The following is a 19,032-nucleotide window of genomic DNA, read 5'->3' on the forward strand; positions in this document are numbered from 1 at the left end:
TTTTTTCTTTTTTGTTTCAATTTTTAGATTTTCTTTCCTTTTTTGAAAATAATCAAATTTAAATCCATGTCCTAATTAGACTTAGTTACCAATATATTACCACCAAACTAAATTATTTGTTGTATGTTTTTTTTGCAAATGTAATATATATTACATTAATTCAATATTTTATTGTAAATAAATTATAAAATGTAGTAGTATATTTTAAAATTATATAATTTGAATTTTTAATTTTACATATTATAATTATTATTATTAATTGAAGTTTAAAGATTTCACTCTATAAATTTAGATCCCAGATTCACCATTGCATTCTATATAACCATTAACCATCCATAACCACGTAAAAGAGAATTTGGACACAAAAATCATAACACATGAACACACAGATTTATTCTTCATTAAACACAATAAACAAATACGTCTTAATATATTATTTTTTTTACAAGAAATACATTAAAATACTATTAAGACACATAATAAAAAAACATAGTTAGTGTTATTAGTTGATATTGAACTATTTGATCATCATAATTAAAATTTATAAGTCATAGTTAATCTAAATAATTTATATTGACACATTGGAATGTCCAAATTAAAATATCTAATTCATCATTATTATAATTAGATAACATTGAATTGTCGAATCATCAAAATTATAATTTCTAAATTCTAAGTCATTATTAGCATAACTAATTTAAATTGATCAACTGAAATTATAATTATAATGTCTATGTCATAGATTATCAAATGAGTTAAGATTTCACTATTAGTTCATTAAAATAATAATTTCTAAATAATAGTATGTCTGTTGCTAAGTGCTAAGGGGGCTTAAACGATAGAACGATGTTAATTGCTTAATTATCTATTAAGTTTATGATTTAATTATTATTGAATTTATGGATATGTATAAAATACTGTTGGGGGCTGTTGGCATCTGCGTATACTAATTGCTCAATTTAATTTATGTGTAAATAAAATTTTAAGTTTAAGAAAAGTAATATACGATGTATTTCATGAATTTGTATTTAGAGACTATTTTTTATTATAAAAATATGTATTGAATTTATTAATATTAAAGATTCATTATTTATTGTTATGTGATAAAGAAAATATTTTTTTACTAAATATTTTCCTCCAGATTTATCTTCGAATTTAATAATTATCTGAATTTTTCTGCAAATTTATGTGTGGATAAAAATTTCATCCAAATTTTTCCATAGAATTTACTTTACGTAAAAATAGTCTTAGGAAATTTAATTTTCTCACCAAAAGTTTGTTGCAGATATCTATAGAAAATAAATTAATTGCAGATTTTAAATCCCAAGTAAACAATTATCTACAAAAGTTTTATATGGAGATATAATTCTGCATGAAAATCTCCGGTAACTCATTTTCTATAGATTTTTTTTGTTAAAATCCACATAAAAATCTACTTGTAATTAACTAATTTCTAATAGAATAACATTTGTATTTTAAAGAATCAAATTATTTAATATTTATAATACCAACAAAAAAAAAATCAAAATGTCAATATTTCTAATTTAAATGAAATAAATAGTAATAAAAAATTTATAAGATATTAAAGAAAAATTTAAAAATAAGTTAAGAAACTAAAACTATAATCTAAAGAATTTCTTTTTATATAAATGTATACTTTCTTTTTTAATATTGTTGACGGGAAATTCCTTTTTTTTGGTAATTGATAAATATTGTAAGTTGGCCAAATGCTCTGAATAAGACAACAACGTCGCAAACCTATTTTCCTCAGAAAAACGTGGGTAACGTCACCGATGATCTGATGGTATGGGTCCAGATTCCAGTGAGATAAAATACTTCCAAGATCTGGTTTCTGTTTCTATTTCAATTTTATTTAATTATTAAATATATTTTCAATCTATAGTAAGAATAAGAAGGAGCTTAATTTTATTTTAATATTTGCCTTACAAAAGTTAGTCAAAAAAATATTTTCTAAATTTTATTTAAAACAGCCATGACCAACCTAAATCTCATTAACTATTTTTTTGAATATTCAACTAACTTAATATTGCCTTTCAAATAAAATGTTTTATATTGAAAAAAATTAAAGTGAATAGATAAGGTTTTAGTCTAAAATAAGAATGAGTATTAAATTTATTTAAGTATTTAGAAATAAATTTATTTTTATTTCTCTCTAATAATATTAACGGGATTACATATACCATTTACAAATTTCATATTTATCATTTTAATATTTGATTAAATCATTAGAGTTTGTTATTATACGGTGAGTAACTTTAAATTTTTCTTATATACAATGCTCTTAATAATTTGTCTAACAATAACAATTAGATGACAAACACTCAATCTTTTGTGTATATATTTATACACCCATTTTTTTTGGTTATATTTGCTTAGAAAACTTTAGTTAAAAGATTTGTCAATTACAAAAATACAATATTGGTTTTCAATTTTGATTTGACTTTGGCAACCGAAACCCAAAAGACAAATGGTCGCTGCGAAAATATTCGGATGTGACTGAGACAAAGTGACAAAACTAATAACTGAGATTTTTTACTTAAACGAAAAGAAAATCTAAGAATTCGTATTCAAAAAGTAATATAAATATTAAATTTTATTTTATAAATTTAAATTTAAACAATTTAATCTTGATAGAATAATAATCGTTATTTCCAAATTTGTGCACGTGGTTGAACTTCATCCTCAAGCTTTACCATCATGTCCTCATCAACCTCGACTCTCGTCACTGCCAAATCTGTGTTACATTCATTTTTTACTAATGCTCTAACATTGGTTTAAGAAAGCGTGTCTTTGAATTACTAATTTTTATTAGGATTTTAAAGTGGATCTCATTGTTACAGATTATTTATTTTTCAATTTTATTATTTATACATTACTAGCTACATTTATTTTAAAATTATAAACTTTTTATGACAAAAGAAATATAAGATTAATTTAATGATTGAAGTGGAAGAATTAGAGAATAAAATGATAAAAATGTCTTGAGTAATTTAATCTCTATCTTTAGTAAAAATGATAATTGAATATTTAATTTATTTAAATTTAATTATATTTGATATATTAAATTTTTTATTATCATTTTTCTTAATTATATTTCGTTGTAGGGCGTAACTATTAACATTATTAACATTATTCGTTGCAAATGAAAAAAAAATTTATTAGTATAAAATTTATTTTAAATCATTAATTATATTTAAGTAAATGTTAACATGTATCAAAAGTACGAAAACTTTGTCTTGCAAAATATACATTTAATTTCTAAGCAATTTTAATATTGTTTTTTCTAAGAAAAATTTAATATTTTTGGATTTGAACATGTAATATTAGAGCAAAGCAACAACTTTATATTTATATTTTTGTTGTTGTTAAATATCCCCTTAATTATTACTTTAAGACTTTGTATGATAGGCATAATAGAAATAAAAAAACATAATAAGATATAAAGTAGTATAATGATAAGATAAGACAATACCAAAGATAAACATTATCTTATAATGTGTTTGATGTCACATCATGTCAAATAATTTAATATTTATCAAGTCATGTATTTAGAACATACTTCATCATAAAATCATATATTATATATTATATTTAAATTAAATTTTTTTTTTGTGAATTAGTCAAAAAAATTATCATTGTGAAACAATTATATATTATTTTTTTCAAATAAAATTAGACAATATTAAAAAAAAAGTTAAATAACTAATGAATGAATAACTAAATAATTCTAATTTATTTGTTGGATAAGCTCAATAAATATATAATATATATATTTTATGTAAGTGAATAAACTACCCTTGTCAAAAATTATATTTATTTTAAAAATTTACATTTATATTTAAAAATTATAATTTTGAATAGTAATTTATTAGATTATATAAAATGATAAAACTACTCTTGTCATAAATCATACATATTTTTTAAAATTAGTTACTACTATTTTAATTTAAATTTAATATCAAATTCTATTGTTTTTTATTTATATTTGATTAGATTTCAGTTTTGTATATTTTAAATTATATTTTATAAGAACAACTGAGTAAATTATTGTTCTTAATTCTTACCCTATCATGCTAGATTTCAACCTAAATCATATTCAATATATGAATTATATAAGGTATGATATTATATAATTCAAGAATATCATATCTCATTGGTTTATCAAACATTGAATTCAAACATAATATAATAAATATATAATATCATGTCTCTTATATCATGTCAATTAAACGTGCCTAAAACTACATAAGCAAAATGATAGAATTAGGAATACTAAATTCGAACAAGAAATAATAAATATATGTTATCTTGTCTTTTATCACATCCATCAAATGTACCCTAAGTGTTTTAAAAGATGAAAAACTAAATTTGACTAACTCCATATTCAAATATATATTTTAGGAATACTATATTCAAATATATATTTTAGGAATATTTTGTTAAATTATTAACTATTTTTTAATATATTTAAAAAGTGTTAAAGAAACTGATAAATAAAAACAAAAACGAGGATAGTATATCTCTATATATATCTTTACAAATTTCTTATACGGAAATCGTTACAAAATTTCTTAAAGGAAAATATTTTCTAAAAATTCATACAATTTAATTGACTACTTGAGAGAATAGAAAAAAAAGATAACGTGATTTATATCAATGATATGATTGAAAGACAAAAATTTAGAGAGAAAATATAGGATATAAGTATATGAAAGTATATCGTGTCTAAATATACGAGTAGTTTATTAAATTGGCCTAATTCATAACACTATATTCGTAGTTTTCTTACATGATAAAATGGCATGAGAAAAAGTATGAGCAAAACTAGAAGTAGTCTCTATATTAAAAAAATGTGCTTCAATCTTATGAGAAGCGTGTACCCTTCTTTTTACACGAGAAACATGTACTCTTTAATTAAACAGTATCATTCTTTGTTGCTCTAATTATTTGCTGATGCAAAGTAAAAGTGTGTTGACTATTGAACGATTCGCTTCATACAAAAAATATATTATTTTATTATTTATATGTTTTATTAAAAAATTTAATATTCACTATAATGAATAATATAATTTTAAAAAAAAATTAAATTAAATTTTATTGACATTTTTAATAAATAATATATAATTTTTATAATTTTTTAAATAATAAAAAATAAATTAAAAAAAAAAACTTATTTAACTATCAATTTATAAACCACATGTATCGTACAATATGTAGAATTGACTCTTATACGATAGGATAATTTTTTTTAATTTGAAACGATCTTCTAATTAGATTTTGCCAATTAATTGTGTTTGTTGGGACTTTTGAAAAATTAGTATGGTAAAGCAATATCAATGTGAACTCCGATACCGACAAGACCACGTAATATAAAAAATAAAAAACTTTTAATAGTCTTGAAATTTTAAACTCAATATTATATTAAAAATAAATAAATAAACATTTCCTTTCTTTCTTCGTTAAATAAATAAATTGTTTTCTTGTTTTTGTCATCACCATTTCTACGTGGAAGCTCCATTAACATACGCAACCACCATAGCCACTTCCTTCATTAATTCTTCATTGTTGTTTAAATCTACACAAGAAGTATAAAGACGAATCTTAAAAAATATTTGATACACGAGAGATCTACGTTTCACGGTACGTAATAATTCTTGATGCGTCTTAATTTGTTTATGTTATGTTATGCATCATCAACATGGCTTCATTCAACAAAAAGTCTATACATATTAATAATTTTGTTCAATTTCGATAACTATATCCCTTTTTATTCTCTTTTTCTGGTTATTGTTTAACCTTACTCACGTCATTCGCGTGTCCTTTTTAAATTCAAAAAATAAATGACAAATGCATTTTGGTTTTTTCTCTTCAACCGTTTTAGTCTTGCACTTGTTTCTTTTCAGTAATAATAATATTATTATTTTATTATATAGTATTAATTTTGTTTAACTGTCGGTTGATAAATTGTTTTTCTATGTGAACTTCGATACTTTTAATCACTATATATTTATTATTATTAATGTCATATTAGTTCAATTTTGTGTTTTATATATTTGTTGGTATTCTAATTGGTGCATGAACACTAGGGAAAGTGTTTTTAGATTCTCTGTTACAATATGTTCATGCAACAAAAACAAAAAAATTGAAATAAAATGGGGAATGGGGAAGATTAGGAAGAGAGAGAGAGAAGCAGTAAAGAGTTGTATGTAGAGTAGAGGGAACTTCTCTAGCTAGGTAAGTGAAATTATTGAAATTTGGTATAACACTGTAAGATATTTTTTAAGTTTTGCTCTAATGTAATTGAGTTGGGATTATAAAAAAGTTGTTTATTGAAATAAAACATGATTATGTACTTGACTTGAATATTTTGTGGGTTTTTTTAGCCAAATTTAGGTCGTTGGATTAATCTAAACAGTTGAGAGAGTAATATATTTTGAGTGTTACATTAATCCAACTTGTCATCTAAGTATTTAATTAACATGTGTAAGCAATGATTTACTTTTTTGCTCTAACTGACTAGTGAAATCACTGTGTTATTTGGTGCAAAAGTCATAACTAACAACTCTTAGAGACTTGTTAGAGTTACCAAATAGGACAACATTGTTCTGTATCTTTTTTCAAAATCTGTTGAGTTTTTTATGTAGTTTAAATATTGTTTCGGATTTTTATGATTTTTATGTATGTATATGTTTACAATTAATTCTATTTGCTTTTTCTTGCAGGATTTATCATTTGAAGATTTGTGAAAATGGGGTTTATAGAGCTATTGTATGTTGCTTCTTTGCCAGTGATAAAAGTGTTACTGATTACTGCACTTGGTTTGTTTCTTGCAATTGATCAAGTAGATGTTTTGGGAGCAGATGCAAGAAAGAGAATGAATAATGTAATGTAATTCAGTACCTTCCGAAGTTCGTCTTTTTGTTTCTCCCGAAATCTATTTGTCTGTCTGTCTACTGATAATGATACTCTTTCTTTGACAGCTTGTATTTTATGTGTTTAATCCATCACTAGTGGGAAGCAATTTGGCAGAAACATTAACCTCTGAGAATGTTCTTACTTTGTGAGTAGATTGATTTATGATAAAACTCATACAATTACCTTTTGTTGTGATTTGAGGATTGGTTTCTTAGTTTTAAACTAATTAACAGCTTTTGATTCATTTAGGTGGTTCATGCCAGTGAATATTCTTAGCACATTCATATTAGGCTCAGCCTTAGCTTGGATTGTGATTAAGATCACAAGGCCTCCAAAGCACTTGCAAGGTTTAATATTAGGTTGCTGTTCTGCAGGTATATTCATCCTATGCATAAACAAATTCATCTATTCTTTATAATTTATTTTAAAAACTTCAACTCATCATGAAGAAATTGCTGTTTTTTAGTCTGCCTTGAAGCTCAATGTATATAGTTTTCTTTTTTCGATCGACAAATATTAATATATTAGTTGTAGCCGCGACTGAAGTTTTTGATGTCTCTGCAACAATTGGAATTGCAGTCTCATCAGTCGTACATTGTGATGGCATTGAGTAATATATTTGTGGCGCGACTGAATCAAATTAGTCGCCGGGTGATTTTAACTGGTTATTATGAACTTGTGTCCTCTGTCTAAGTCTAGCAGTTATGCAGATTCTTTTTTAATTGGTTGAGTTCTTGATTGAGATTAATATTGTGAACAGGAAATTTAGGAAACTTGCCTATAATCATTATTCCAGCTATATGTAAGGAGAAAGGAAGTCCTTTTGGAGATCCTGATCTCTGCCATAAATATGGGATGGCTTATGTTTCACTTTCTATGGCGGTATGCAACTTCTTTGCTTCCTCTAATGTCTATAATTTTCATGCTGCAAATTTTGATAGCACTGTCACTTTATATTGAAGATGTATTTAGTGTCAGACACGCAAAGTTTTGTAACACTGTCACTTCATATTGAAGATGTATTTAGTGTCAGACACAACACTTATGATTATATTAATCGGTACTACTTTTTAACTTATAAGTGTCGTGTCTTTAGTGTCTCTTTTCAAGAAAATAATGAATTTATTTGGCTCTAGTTGCTTCTATTTAATTTTTTGTTTTTTGGAATGGGATTGATTTGGGGAACTTTATAGATTGGAGCAGTTTTTTTATGGACATATGTTTACAATATAATGAGGATTTCTTCAAGTAGAGCAAAATTGATGGAGATATCAGAATCACAGCCAGAAACAATTGACTCTGCAAAAGATGCATATACTTTACTGCTTCCAAATACAGAATTTGAGGAAAAGGTAAAGATTCTTTTTATATAATTTCTGAATATCTATCTTTTTAATGTTCATCATGAATAGAAATGTAGTCACAATAATGTTTTGGTGTTTATTTTTTCAGGTTTCGTTCTCAGATAAAATTAAGCTACAGTTGAGGAAGATTTTAAGAAACCTCAATTTCAAAACCATTTTTGCACCATCAACCATTGGAGCAGTATGATACTCACATCCTTTGAAATAACTTGCTATATACCTTTTCTCCCCAGTTTATCGTTTACTTGCATTTGATGCATATAGAAGTAATAATATAATTATTATAATGCTATCAATCAAAACACTTTTTAACACATTTTTTAAAGTACTTTTTTTAGCGGTTAAAATTCAAGTATGAAATCTACATAATTAAGTGAAATTTATATGAATTTTTATCAAATAAAGTATTGAAAAATATACGTTAGAGAGTGTTTTACTAGCACTCTTCTTATTATCATAAATTGCTATTTTTTTATTAATAAAATATAAAAATTAATATATTTAAAAAAATGATGTATCTAAAATTTAAATTTAAACTAAATACTTAACTTTATAAATTTTTTTTGCTTAACACTCCTTGACATTATAATATTCTCTTTTCAACAAACTCTATTGATTAAAAATGTATATGAATTTATTTATGTAATATAAATGTCTTATAATAAGACCATTTAAAATAGTGATGCTCATTCTTTCAAAAAAAAAAATTTGATGCTCATTCAAATTTATTTTGGTGAGAGGTAATTGCAATGTCATATAGATGCTCATTTAATCTCTATTTTTATGGTTTCTTTTACTAAATTCCAACTTTCAGTAATATAAAATATATTATCAAATTTTAACTTTCAATAATACATTTAAGGGCATATAAATAAAAACAGAGAACCGATGAATATTCACACAATGTCATACTTATTTCAGCACGATAATGATTTTTTTAGATAGCCCAGTAATGTTTTGTTAGAAATGGGTAAAATTGCTTACGATAATTTTTTTGTCTCCTAATAAATCTATTTATTTATTTTTCTTCTTTTCTTCATAGATTACTGGCTTTTGCATTGGTGTAATCTCACCAATACGTAAGTTAATGATTGGCAATAGTGCTCCATTTCATGTGATTGAAGACTCTGCATCCATGTTAGGGTATGTATTCTAAAACTTAATCTTCAAGATATTAAAACCAAAAAATTGTGTAAAGAACTTAATTTAACTACAAATAATATTGCATGTTATTGTTTGATAAGGTTGCTAACCACTTTGAGCATTAGCAATTAATGCTATAATACATTTTTACTTATTTATTAAATTTCAAAATGCTATAATACATTTTTACTTATTTATTAAATTAACTGAGGCTTGGGAGAAGATTATAGTTGAACTTTGAATGAAGAATGTTCAATTCGATTTGAAATATATATAAGAGATAATAATTTATCTAAATTTAGAGGAAGTACATTCTATTGTTTATTATTCAATTAACTCAAATTCTCTATACCTCACTATTTTCTAAACAAGAAATATTATTTTCATGTATATTAGTTTTAGAAATATAAATGCTTTTACTTGCATTACACGGACGCCGTATAAAAATACCTATAAAAATACAGTTATATATTTTTCTCGTCTGTTAAATTTCTTTTTCTTTTAAGAATACACGCTCATTTTGAGTGTATCTTGTATAGATATGGATGTAACATTCGGTGTAACATTTTTGTGTCAGAATAATATTTTTTTTATTTTTTTAAAACTTTGGCGAAAGAAATTTCAGTTTTTTTTCTCATTAATTTCAGTGAAGCTTCCATCCCAGCTGTCACCCTCATATTGGGTGCAAACCTCCTTAAAGGTAAATATTTATATTGGTAATTACTATTAAGTTTCTTAAATACACTATTATTTTGTCTTTAGTAACTTGATTTTAAAAAAAATTAAATATTTGTGAATGGACCAGGGTTGAAGGGAACAAGTACTCCAGTGTGGACAATTGTGGGAATTGTAGTAGTAAGATATATTTTTCTACCAATTTTGGGTGTTGTTGTGGTTCAAAGTGCAATAAATTTGGGTTTAGTGCAAAAAGATCCCTTATATCAATTTGTCCTTCTACTTCAATATGCAGTTCCGCCAGCTATGAATATAGGTAACATAAATACTAACTTCAATAATAATTCATAGGCAATTGTTTTGTTAGGTTGGAAAAGTGTCACATGGTTTCTAGTGTCGATCTATGTTTAAAAATTATTTAAAATTTTGACAAAAATTGCCGTTGTTATATTTATGTAGAAGTTTAAGGTTCTGATGTCCTTAGACTAAGATTATAATTTAATTGATATTAAATTCCACGAAATAATTACAAATAAGTTGAGTTTTGGAACACTATTTGTTTCCTTTGATTTTTGCCTAACCAAATTCATTGGATCATTGTCTCAGTAAACAAGTAATACCGAGTTTCAAACTTACAAAGAGTGGCACCCATCATTATTAGAGTAGCAAACGATTTTGAAATATCGATTCATCGTAGACCATATGAGATACTTTGCCACCTTTAAAAGCATGCCTGAAATTTATTTTGATGTTATAAGAGTTGAGAAATAGGCCACCAAATAACAATTGTTATGTTTATAATACACATAACAAACCAAATTTTGGTGTCTTCTGGCAGGAACTATGGCTCAGTTGTTTGGATCTGGGGAAAGTGAATGCTCAGTTATCATGCTATGGTCATACGGTTTGGCCTCAATTGCAGTTACCCTTTGGTCTACCTACTTTATGTGGCTAGTTGCCTGATTTTGTACTCACAGACATGGTCATTATTATTTGATTTTTATTGATTAATAATATTTGAGTTTAATTTTATAGTAGATTTCTTTTGACAAAATAGTAATTTTATATATATAGATTCTTATTCTTAGTGCTGTCCCACGCTGGTGCACGATGGAGATTCAATAAAACTACATTCTTTACATTCTTAATCTGGACCAGTTGTATCACTATTCCAAACATAGCCTAACCTAAGGGGAGACACCTGGAATTTCTGCGAAAATATAGATAGATGTTGAAGTTGAGATAAATAGTCATTTTGGTTCTTAAATTTGCGAGACACCATCACAATAATTCATGGACTATAATGACAACGTCTTACCCATTTAAATACCAAAATCACTATTTATCCTCGAAATTTTGTGTGCTCGTTAAACAATTTTCAACTGAAGATTCACATAACCAACTCGTGCTTTGTTCCGTTCAAAAAGATCTTGAAGTGCTTCAACGAACTGACTATGTACTTTAGCAACCTGAAACAATGTGAAAGTCATAAAAGCTATGAAAAAAAATTTAGTAATCTGTGAATACTATTCAACATAAAATCTGTATGATAGAGTATATATTTATACCTCTTCAGGCGTCGCTTTCGGATTTTTCTCAATCTCAATTGGTCTACCCACCACCACATACATGGGATGTTTGAATGGTATTGGAGATCTAAAGAAGAGAAGAGATTGTCTGTGTTAACATTTAGTTCTATGTATGAAACACTAACTTGTGTCCCAAATAGTTTAAACTTTATGCTTGTGCACCATACTCAAATCAATAATTTCATTCTGTGTAAGACTTCTATATATTAAATGAAGTTTTCATTGAAAAATAATGTGCTTTAGTTGCTATTTGCTAAAAGTTCACAGTACAAGCAGCTTGATAAATATCCAAATGGGGACCCCGAATCCTCTGCGGTTGCTGCACCAATACAGCCGCCGTAGACAATCTGATTGCATCAGATGGGTCCATGGAAAATATTTTAAGCAGAACCAAACTACACGCTTTCCATATTATGAAGCAATTTTTGTTGTTGTTGTGAATATGTATGAAGTATTTCAAATGTCTGAGTGGTTTGAAATAATAGAAAATGGCTTATTTTATTGTTACATTACACCTCTTACAATTTAATCCATTGAACAGCCTCAACTGATAATAAAAAATTAACTAGTTTCATTCATCATATAAAAACCCAAAAATATCAGATGCAAGTAGACATATAAAAAGTAAACACGTACCCAAAAATGCCCCAGAAGTATAACGGAGTGAACTTGATCGCCCTCGCAAAATTCAGAATTAGCTTCCCACCTGGTTTCCACCACTTATAGACATCTGACTAGAGCAAAATTGCATCAAAAGCTGAAAGTTAATTTGAATGAACAAAGATGATGGAAGAAAAATAGAAGAAAATTTCTTGATTCAGTAAATGGTGCAAAAGGTTAAGATGAATAAAAGATTTCTAGGAAATAAATAAATACCTGTCCAAAGCAGAAAACTGGAACCAGGGGTTTCCCCTTCTCCATCGCTATGCGGACAAATCCTCTTCTTGCCTTGAGAAAGGCAATCTAGAAAGTAAATATTTCTTATTATTAGTCAATTTTGTTAACCTATATGCATACAATAAATCATATAATAAAAGGAGTAAGGTTCTCAATGCAATGCACTTTTCCTGAATAATTTGCAGCATTTATAAAAACTTTTATAGACTACAGTTGCTGTATCTGTGTTGGTGTCATTATGAACATAAGTGGTGTCGATATGTCAGTGTCATGTCTGGTATCCGGTATTCGTGTCAGTTCCAGGCTTCATAGGTTAAAACTAAAGACTAACAACTACCAGACACATACAATTATCTAGACATGCCACTCACAGGTTAATTGAACCTGGGTGCTTACAATGCAAAGGAAAATTCTTATACCAATATATAACTAAACTTGGCATTATTCATAATAAATAACAAAAGTAACATAAACATTTTCAGTTATTAATCAAAGAATAAAATTATAAAACATTGTGGAAGAAAGGGAGTGAAAACACAATGTACCTCACAACCATGTTCCATGATAAATGTTTCTTGAACTCCACCTGGTACCAAGATGCAACTATAGCCTGCATCCAGCAAGGAGGTAAAGTTTTTCTTTGTTGCTGGTGTCAGACCCAACCATGTCCAAATATGTCTCAAAAACGGTGTGTAGAATATCTATTAGTCAAATGTGAATAAAAATATTCAGACTTATATCCTAAATAAATTTCATTAAGATACAGAAAATCAAGTAATAGCCTTACTGCACTACTTGCAAGAACTTTTATTTTCGGAAGAGGCATAAAACCCGTGTTGTTGGCTAGCGCAACGACTCCAATCGGTAAAACTGAATGTGGTTCATAACCAAAAACTGCATCAAGAGCATACTGTTGTCAGTATCAACGAGCTAGCTTCTAGGATCTAACAAGAAAACACAATAAATGGGAATGGATAACATGACTAACTACATGGAAATTGTGGTGATTAGAGATTCCATATGGAAACTTCAAGCAATTCAGTTTAACCAAACAATAAGCTTGGTTCAAATTAGTCAACATTTTTCTCTCCTGTCCTATGATATCTGTATCTCTTTTAATATATGTATGCATCTAAGCAGTTAGTACCATATTAAAGAACGCTACTTATCATCAAATTAATATTTGTCTACCACATTTAATTGAAAATTATGAAAGAAATTAAAGCTTAAAACATTTCACTAATGTTACAGTACCACCTATATAATACTATGATCACCTTGAACAAATTTAAACAAAACTATTCATTTTCAAGACTGTCAATCTGTCAGCAAGCACAAATTATTTTATGGATTTGGATTCCTAATATTTAGGGAATCACGCATTTGATACAATCACATGAAACCATCAGATCAAGATTAGACTATTCATATTCATACTTTGGCAAATCGGAGTAAAATTATAATGTTTGATCGTGCACTATCCAATGTTGATTGCGTCCAAATCCTTATTTTATCCTCCAATTTGCCCTCCCTCCCGTATTATGAGGAGCCAAACCCTTATGAATCAAGGGGAATGATGATCTCAAATAGAAGCCAAAGACTATACTTACAAATAAAATCAGGATGCTACGTTTCACCCCACGTTTCGAAAAAATTACACATGTTTTTGAAAGTGTACTTTCAGACAGTATACTTCCAAACAGCGTAAAATTTGTGTGTTTTTTCAAATGTGTGCATTCAAACTTATGTTGGGGTGGAGAAATTTTCCCCGATAAAATTATATACATAAAAAAGTTTGTCTTTCTTTCTTTTCTTCAATATGTATATATCTTCCCATTTCAAGAGACAAAAAATCAAAATTGATTTAACATTATTATTAGTTGGGTAGAAAGCACACACCATAAGCACGATTTGGATGGAAAGCCTTTATATCCTCTACATGAAGTGTGACAGGAAAGTAACTACAAGCACGCTTACATATATACCTGAAACATAGCCATTAAAAATACTTAATTTTGAGTTATAAAAACAAAAAACCAATTAAAATCAACACCGATGGTTTGAAATTTAGCTCACACATATATCATGTTATTTAAAGGATGTTACATCATCGTTCTTAGTTAAAACATCAAAATAGAGATCAAAACTATCCGATATTAAAATAAGGGACCAATTTAGCGAGTTGGTAAAAATAGAATTGCAATTATACTTTATTTTTTAGAGATTCTTAAGAAAATCCGAAGTTGTTTTATTTTAAAAAAATCAATTATAAAAAATGATTTTTTTTTAATAAACTATTTGAATCAGCTACTCACTTTTTAGATTATTTTAAGATTTTTTTTTTGTATTACAAATGAAAACTTTCAAAAGTGATTAATGTTAGAACAAGAACTTGATCTTAAAAGATTAAAGAGAATGAAATCCCATCACAAAAATAGAGGATGTTTGGCAACCAATTTCAGTCAATTATTCTAATGTCTCCAACTACATGCATTTACGTTTCGAATTACTAACAATTAACTTTCACAATGTAACAAACTACTAGTACCTCTTTGACTAGGAAAAACTGGAAAGAAAACAAGAGAAGAAAAAAAAGAGAACAAAAGCGAAAACGTACCTGGCTAATTTTCGACCAAATAAGCTGTTTTCATCAATAGGAATCACCATTAACACAAAAAGCAAACCAAAAACACTGACATAAAAAGTCACAAAAACCAAATTAATAACACCTCACCAATAATAAATAGAAGAAAAAAATGATTAAGTTAAGAAAAAAACTCACAAGAGTGCTTTGGAGAGAGGAAGGAAGAAAATTGCGAAGAATATCACTGCTCCATTGAAATGAATACCTCCAAGCCATAATGCCAAAGCCAGAACAGTTTTCAAACCGTTCGATGAAGAATCCGAAAATTTATCACTCCCTATAAACACTTTCTCCTCGGGCTCGCCGGAAAAATCCTCCGGTGCCGGCGATTCCATGCTCCCGCGCTTCATGTAGTGACGAAGGAACCGAGGAGAGTTAAGTAAATTAAAGAAAATGTTAGGGGTAAATAAGTCAAATCGAAATGTCTCGGAGTTTCCGGATTCATTTGGAAGCTTAAAAAGGGAAGTGATTGGTGACCGGTCTAAGTTATACACTGTCTACTTATTAATGTATAATAAAATAAATGAAAAAAATGTTCATTATACTATCAACCAATTTGGTCTTTGTATGGGACCAACCATTATGTATGTACGTTAACCCGACTTAACAGATTTTTTATATATATATATCTTCTAGAAAAGGTAATGTGCCACTCCATTCATGTTCATGATCAATCAATTGGATATTGAAATTCAATGATTTGATTATATAATAGAAAAAAATAGATTATGAATACGGTAAATTTAACTTTGGTTAATGTAATGTTATTGGAGTGGAACAGATATAAACTTGTTTTTTTATTAAGTAATCTTTTATATTTTAAATTGGGACATTATTGAAAAAATAAATTGCATATTAAAAACTCTTTTCTTTTAATTATTGAAAACTCCATTCCAACATGTGCTTAAAGTTGTATATATAAAAAGTGTCTAAAGTCATGTTTAATTTTTATATCATTGGTTCTAAAACGGCATATAACATTTTTAGTGATTAATTTTCATATGTACTTACATGAATTTGGCTCCTATGTACTTGAAATTCCTATGTTTATTTAAATTCGATATTTTAAATTATAAAATTAAAAATAATATTTTTTTAGACTATTTAATTAAAGATTAAATCGTCACTTGTGTCTTTAAACACGTAACCGTGTGAACTTCCTCCATGCACATAATTCAAATTTGTATTAACACATACTATATGATATTTTGTTTAATATTTTCTGGTTTATGTTTTTTTTTTAAATAAGGTGTTAAACCCCAAAAGAACAAAAAGAAATAAAAACTAAAATTTTTTAGGAAAGACAATCAAATTTTTATCGGCCAACATGATGAGAGAGGAAAATCAGGAATAATATAAAAAATATGACCAATCTAAGAAGAAAAAACATCAAATTTAGCAAAAGTATTTGCTACTTGATTGACTTCATGATAAACGTGAGATAGCTTAAAATGATCAAACTTTACAAATATATCTTTTATAAGGGTGACAAGACCATAACATAAATATCTATTAGAACAATTCTTCATAATTAAGAACACCGCTACTTGAGAGTTTGGTCTAATATCAATGTTTCAAAACCCTATGGAAAAATCTAACTCCAAACCATTATAAATTGTTCAAAGTTATGCCATTGAGATTGTGCACACTTTTAATGCATAAGAGTAGCCAAATATGAAAGCACTAGTGTGATCACGAAAAATGCTTCCACAAACTACTAATTCATTCAAGTTCTGAATTGCACCATCTCCATTGAGATCCACCCAACCATTCTTTGGATATTGTCAAACAAATCATCGTTGAGGACAAGCCGAAACACATGTCAGATGAACATGAATTAGTTGGGTATTCGATATAGACCGTCTCTTGGTACATGGCTTTGGTTGTGATCTTATTTGTGATGGGAACAACATTAGAGAATATCATATCGTTTTGAGCCTTCCGCACATTGTCCAACATTGTAGAAAAAAAGATACTCCAATCCATGTCATTGCCCTCGTAAACCCTCTTCAAGTTATCCAAGAGCCATTTATTTAGATCTGCAGTTAAAAAAACTCATTAGTCATTTTATCATGAAACCCATGATGCCAAACCTCTAACACAAGTTGAAAATCACACAAAATATGGAGGATCGACTCATTATCATTGTCATAAATCAGACACATGTGACGACAAACTCGTTGAGTGTTTGTAAGCAAACAATCGTGAACAACTTTCCACAAGAAACACCTCAAATGTTCAAGGCCATACCACTTCTAAATCCATTAAAACTTATCTTCAATCACTCTCAAATTGAGGTCTTTTACCGCATGATAAGGTCATCTAGAAGAAAAAGACCCATCAGTATCCCCACTCCAAATAACCAAATCATCGCCCCCACAGAAGAACGAGGTACGAGTATAACAAGAATGCGATCAAGGGCCTCAATTGGAATCAAGGATGTAATAGACTTTAACCAAGGTAATCTACTAGAATCTCCTAGTGAACACACAATTCTCTCCAAAAATTTGATCCCAACTTAATCACATAAACTTTGGGTATACTAGTCAAACCACGTTTATACTTATTGTTGATGACTCTGACCCAAAAAGCTTCAGGGTTCAAACAAAGGTCCCATACTGCCATGACCAAAGAAGTGTTGTTAATGTCTCGCACCATTCTTAGCCCAAGACCATCAAAGTATTTGAGAGTACACACCTTATCCCAAGAAACAAAATGGACTTTCATGTTATTTTCAGAATCTCCCCACAAAATGTTTCTACACTTCTTATCAATTGCTTCACAAATAGATCTAAGCAGGTAAACATATTGCATCACACAGCTTAGAAGCGCTTGGATAATTGACTTCGTTACAATGAGTCTTCTTGTAAAAGATCGCCTTCCACCCACTAAGACTCTGGTCAACCTTATCCAAGATGAAGTGAAAAGAGCTTCTTCTAACTCTATTATGAAAAACGGGAACTCCCAAGTACATTCCAAGATCACTTGTTATTTGAAATTGAGACACCTCACAACTTGTTGCTTTATATTTCGAGGGACATTTTTAGAGAAGTACATTTTTGTTTCTTCTAATATATATCTTATAGTTCATGTTTGAACTATAGTATTTGTGAGCAAAATTTTGTTTGAGGGATATGTCTCTCGAAAACTAATTCGTTTTTTTAAGCTTGGGATTTAAAAATAAAATACACACCCCCGAAACAAATCAAAAAATTAGAAGGAACATAATTTACTTCAACTATATATATTCATTCACAAAAATTGATTCTACAACAATGGATAATGCATGCCTTTTATAGTCTTGAAAAACAACTAACCTTCTATGCTAAGGAATTATAAAAATGATGATGTATTTTTAAGGTAATTAAAATCGAACAACAACACAATTTGTTCTACATTGCAAAAATGGGGATTTTTGTAAAAGAGAACAACATATATTTTTTATCTACTGCATAAGAAGAAGTGCATAGTTGTTGGTGTTGGTTCATTTAAGAGTTTTCAAAAGAAAACGAGAAAATTACGGTACAACCTCCCAAATTGGCCAAATTGTCAATTTTTACCGGTTTTCTGAATTTTATCTGATTTTTTGTTTGTTTTGATACCGATTGTATTACACAACTATTTTCAAGGGTTATTGGAGCAGCTAAGTAACTTAATTAGTAAGAGAATGCAATCTTATCTCTTTATAAAAACTATGTAGTCTAGTTGTATGAAATAAGTAAGAGAATGCAATCTTATCTCTTAATAAAAACTATGTAGTCTAGTTGTATGAGGCAGTGCCTCT

The 19,032-nt window shown here is 27.8% G+C and overlaps 2 protein-coding genes across 9 annotated transcripts; one reads left to right on the forward strand and one right to left on the reverse strand.

Annotated features, from left to right (window-relative positions):
- The first annotated feature begins 5,483 nt into the window (after positions 1-5,483).
- Positions 5,484-11,150, forward strand: LOC101500590 (protein PIN-LIKES 3-like). Of its 2 annotated transcripts, none has more exons than XM_004509416.4 (11): positions 5,484-5,661; positions 6,744-6,904; positions 7,002-7,081; positions 7,186-7,310; positions 7,697-7,818; positions 8,130-8,288; positions 8,389-8,481; positions 9,343-9,443; positions 10,091-10,143; positions 10,249-10,434; positions 10,957-11,150. In XM_004509416.4, exons 2-11 carry the CDS (start codon positions 6,770-6,772, stop codon positions 11,079-11,081), a joined length of 1,179 nt encoding a protein of 392 aa, XP_004509473.1. In that variant the 5' UTR covers positions 5,484-5,661; positions 6,744-6,769; the 3' UTR covers positions 11,082-11,150. The 2 variants fall into 2 exon arrangements, with proteins under 2 accessions (XP_004509473.1, XP_004509474.1); XM_004509417.4 differs by lacking the exon at positions 5,484-5,661 and adding an exon at positions 6,041-6,255.
- Positions 11,151-11,157: 7 nt separating this feature from the next.
- On the reverse strand, positions 11,158-15,753 carry LOC101501115 (diacylglycerol O-acyltransferase 2D-like). 7 transcript variants are annotated; one of them, XM_073363883.1, is made up of 9 exons: positions 15,387-15,744; positions 15,222-15,296; positions 14,504-14,589; positions 13,392-13,498; positions 13,158-13,305; positions 12,584-12,670; positions 12,344-12,437; positions 11,687-11,774; positions 11,158-11,587 (listed from the first exon to the last, which is right to left on the reverse strand). In XM_073363883.1, exons 1-9 carry the CDS (start codon positions 15,596-15,598, stop codon positions 11,486-11,488), a joined length of 999 nt encoding a protein of 332 aa, XP_073219984.1. In that variant the 5' UTR covers positions 15,599-15,744; the 3' UTR covers positions 11,158-11,485. The 7 variants fall into 7 exon arrangements, with proteins under 7 accessions (XP_073219984.1, XP_073219985.1, XP_027192917.1 ...); XM_073363884.1 differs by having other exon boundaries at positions 13,191-13,305; positions 15,387-15,743; XM_027337116.2 differs by having other exon boundaries at positions 11,158-11,613; positions 12,344-12,441; positions 13,150-13,305; positions 15,387-15,742.
- Between the last annotated feature and the right edge of the window lie 3,279 nt (positions 15,754-19,032).

Source organism: Cicer arietinum, chromosome 7, assembly GCF_000331145.2.
Source record: "Cicer arietinum cultivar CDC Frontier isolate Library 1 chromosome 7, Cicar.CDCFrontier_v2.0, whole genome shotgun sequence".
NCBI classification, from domain to species: Eukaryota; Viridiplantae; Streptophyta; class Magnoliopsida; order Fabales; family Fabaceae; genus Cicer; species Cicer arietinum.